The following is a 2,517-nucleotide window of genomic DNA, read 5'->3' as shown; positions in this document are numbered from 1 at the left end:
ACTATTATTGCGCACTATTAAAATGTGTTGGCACTAGTTTTCAATTGTTTAATAAGGAATACAATACAATCCAAACGTATTTTTTCTGTTATTGTTCTAAACAACGCTAAATTTAGCGGGACGATTTGTGGTGGCGCTAGGTACAACTTTGTTTCAAGCAGTTACTGTTTTCAAAACTCCACTACTAAACGGCGCAACTTTCGAAGCCGTTGGCTCAGTCGAGCGCAGTCATGGCGGAGGGCAACGGCACCGCTAGCCACCAGCAGCAGCGGCTCATCCGCGTTTCCGAGGGTCAGCGCGTGCTGGTGCTCGCCTTTATGAGCGAACATCCGCAGCTCGCGGCGAAAGCCATTGAGCTGCAGCATGGCGTCACGGTCGCCGACCGGCGGCGGCTGTGGCAAGAGCTCAGCGACGCGCTGAACCTTGAAGGCCCTGCGCAGAAAAGCGTGGATGACTGGCAGGCTTGGTGGCGCAGGCAGGTGCACGAGGCCCGCCGTGACGCCGCCGCCATCAAAGAGGCACAAACGTGAGTGACCGTTGAATGTGCGGGCGATTTGTTCTTTGACATTGGTGTATATTTCCAGGGGCACTGGAGGGGGTCGTCTGCCAGGCTTCCGGGGTCGCGTGTTGCAACTCACCGGGTTGGCACGCTTCGGTGGCGTCTTCGGTTTTCTCGAATATCAACAGGTAAGCACTCTGCCGCCGCAGTATCACGGGTTCCTGAGCGGTGCCATGACAGAGTTTGCCCATTTTGTAAGGGGTGCCTTTAGGGGAACCTTGTTGAACAGTAAGATAGTGCAGGAAAAAGAATTCAAAAGCAGGTAGGTTTGTCAACTGAAATCTCGCTTTGCAGCCCTTGCAGTAAAAGGCGTATTTATTTATCAAACAGACACGAAATGCCTGCGGGCAAGTGCATGCACTAAAATGGTAATACGTGATATCAATGACCACTGAATAGCTGCAGAACGTTTCCGCAGATGTTTAGTAGGTAAGGTTGTAAAATAGCCAGAGTAACGAATACCCTTTTTCTGAAAGATTATGTCCACGACACTTTCCAGCAGGCGGATGTTCCCGCTCCTGCAATGGAGGTCGATGTGGAAGCCACTGAAGCGGCTGCAGCAGGTGACAGTGACACAGCCACACGTAAGCATCTGAGAACTTAGTGTTTTATTGATTATAGGACGTATGTGCACCCAGTTCGTGAACTTTTATTCTTTACTCCACAGAAGCCCCCCCAAGTTACCTGGAAAGCGGCCCCGCTGCACCGGGTAAGTTATTGATCATCAAAGTGTTTTGAGAAAATAACCTCTCGTATGTTATTCGAATTGCCCAATTATCCACAACATGGCCATAGACTTAAAGCCTACCACAGCATGCGGTGACGAAAATGCTGCATGTTTGCAGTGCCTCAGCCTCCTGTGCGGCCTCGCCGTCAACAGAGGCCACGGCGCACCGACACCTTGTTGCGGGTGTCTTCCCAGTGCGACCAGAGCCTCGAGCTGACAGAGAAGTTGCTTGATGTGAGTAGACCGTTTCTTTAAATTTTACGTAAAGGGTGTGAACATTTTTGATGCTCTGTTATGATGACTGAAAACAACTTGGCCTGTAAATAAGAAACATGCATTGTATTGAGGGCACGCAATGATAAACTGCCGGGCAAAAGGTTGGTTAGCCCTGAAAAGGGCTGTTTGATTGTAAGAGATGCATTTGAGGAGATGAATGAAGAGTAGTTCCAGCAATTGTTTGTTGATCCAAACGAAGAGGGCATAGCTTGTACACGAAGCTTCACACTTTCAAAGGATGCCACCAGGCCAATGAATTTTCAACTGAGGGGAAATTGTTGTTCACGTTGCAATTCTCCGCAGCAGCAGCTTCGAGCCACGAGATGGTCGAGAGTTCTTCAGCAGCTCATGCAAACATTTCCACCATGATGATTCACTGCAGGAGGTGCGGGGGATCAGAAGGTCAGCTTTGCACTTAACTTCTCTGGCGCGGCGTATGGTAGCAGCACTGGAACGGGCGGCCGCAGCACAGGAGCGGGCGGCCGCAGCACAGGAGCGGGCAGCCGCAGCACAGGAGCGGGCCGTGGCTGAGGGCCTTCTGCGGGAAAGAGATACATAGTTATCTATTTTGATGTTCGATATATGCGTTTATTTTAAGTTTTGCATCATGTTTTAATGTTTTAAATGTTTATCATGCATTATTGGTTTATTAGTTTTTATATGTTTACGTGTTACAGTCAGCGTACCATTTCATACGTTGTTTTTTTACATTTAATACATATTACTACCTTTAAGTTAGCATTTACTTTGTACAAGGAGTACAGCATTTTTTTCTTCACATGTCTTTCATCTATTTTGATGTTCGATATATGCGTTTATTTTAAGTTTTACATCATGTTTTTAATGTTTTAAATGTTTATCATGCATTATTGGTTTATACTACCATTAAGTTAGCATTTACTTTGTACAAGGAGTACAGCGTTTGTTTCTTCACGTGTCTTTCATCTATTTTGAT

The 2,517-nt window shown here is 47.0% G+C and overlaps 1 protein-coding gene across 1 annotated transcript; it reads left to right on the top strand.

The window, feature by feature from the left end:
- Nucleotides 1–309: 309 nt before the first annotated feature.
- On the top strand, nt 310–2,121 carry LOC142802936 (uncharacterized). Its single transcript, XM_075888020.1, has 6 exons — nt 310–526; nt 585–687; nt 1,059–1,143; nt 1,227–1,268; nt 1,405–1,520; nt 1,945–2,121. Exons 1-6 carry the CDS (start codon nt 318–320, stop codon nt 2,119–2,121), a joined length of 732 nt encoding a protein of 243 aa, XP_075744135.1. The 5' UTR covers nt 310–317.
- Nucleotides 2,122–2,517: the final 396 nt, after the last annotated feature.

Source organism: Rhipicephalus microplus, chromosome 3, assembly GCF_043290135.1.
Source record: "Rhipicephalus microplus isolate Deutch F79 chromosome 3, USDA_Rmic, whole genome shotgun sequence".
In the NCBI taxonomy this organism is placed as follows: domain Eukaryota; kingdom Metazoa; phylum Arthropoda; class Arachnida; order Ixodida; family Ixodidae; genus Rhipicephalus; species Rhipicephalus microplus.
The sequence above is the reverse complement of the archived record's forward strand: the minus strand, read 5'-3'. Positions and strand labels throughout refer to the sequence as shown.

What these genes read in the sequence shown, in the direction of transcription:
- LOC142802936 (XM_075888020.1), top strand. Translation starts at nt 318, where the DNA reads ATGAGCGAACATCCGCAGCTCGCGGCGAAAGCCATTGAGCTGCAGCAT. An exon ending in GTTTTCTCGAATATCAACAG is followed by an intron (nt 688 to 1,058) that starts GTAAGCACTCTG and finishes GACACTTTCCAG; the next exon opens with CAGGCGGATGTTCCCGCTCC. An exon ending in TGACAGTGACACAGCCACAC is followed by an intron (nt 1,144 to 1,226) that starts GTAAGCATCTGA and finishes TTTACTCCACAG; the next exon opens with AAGCCCCCCCAAGTTACCTG.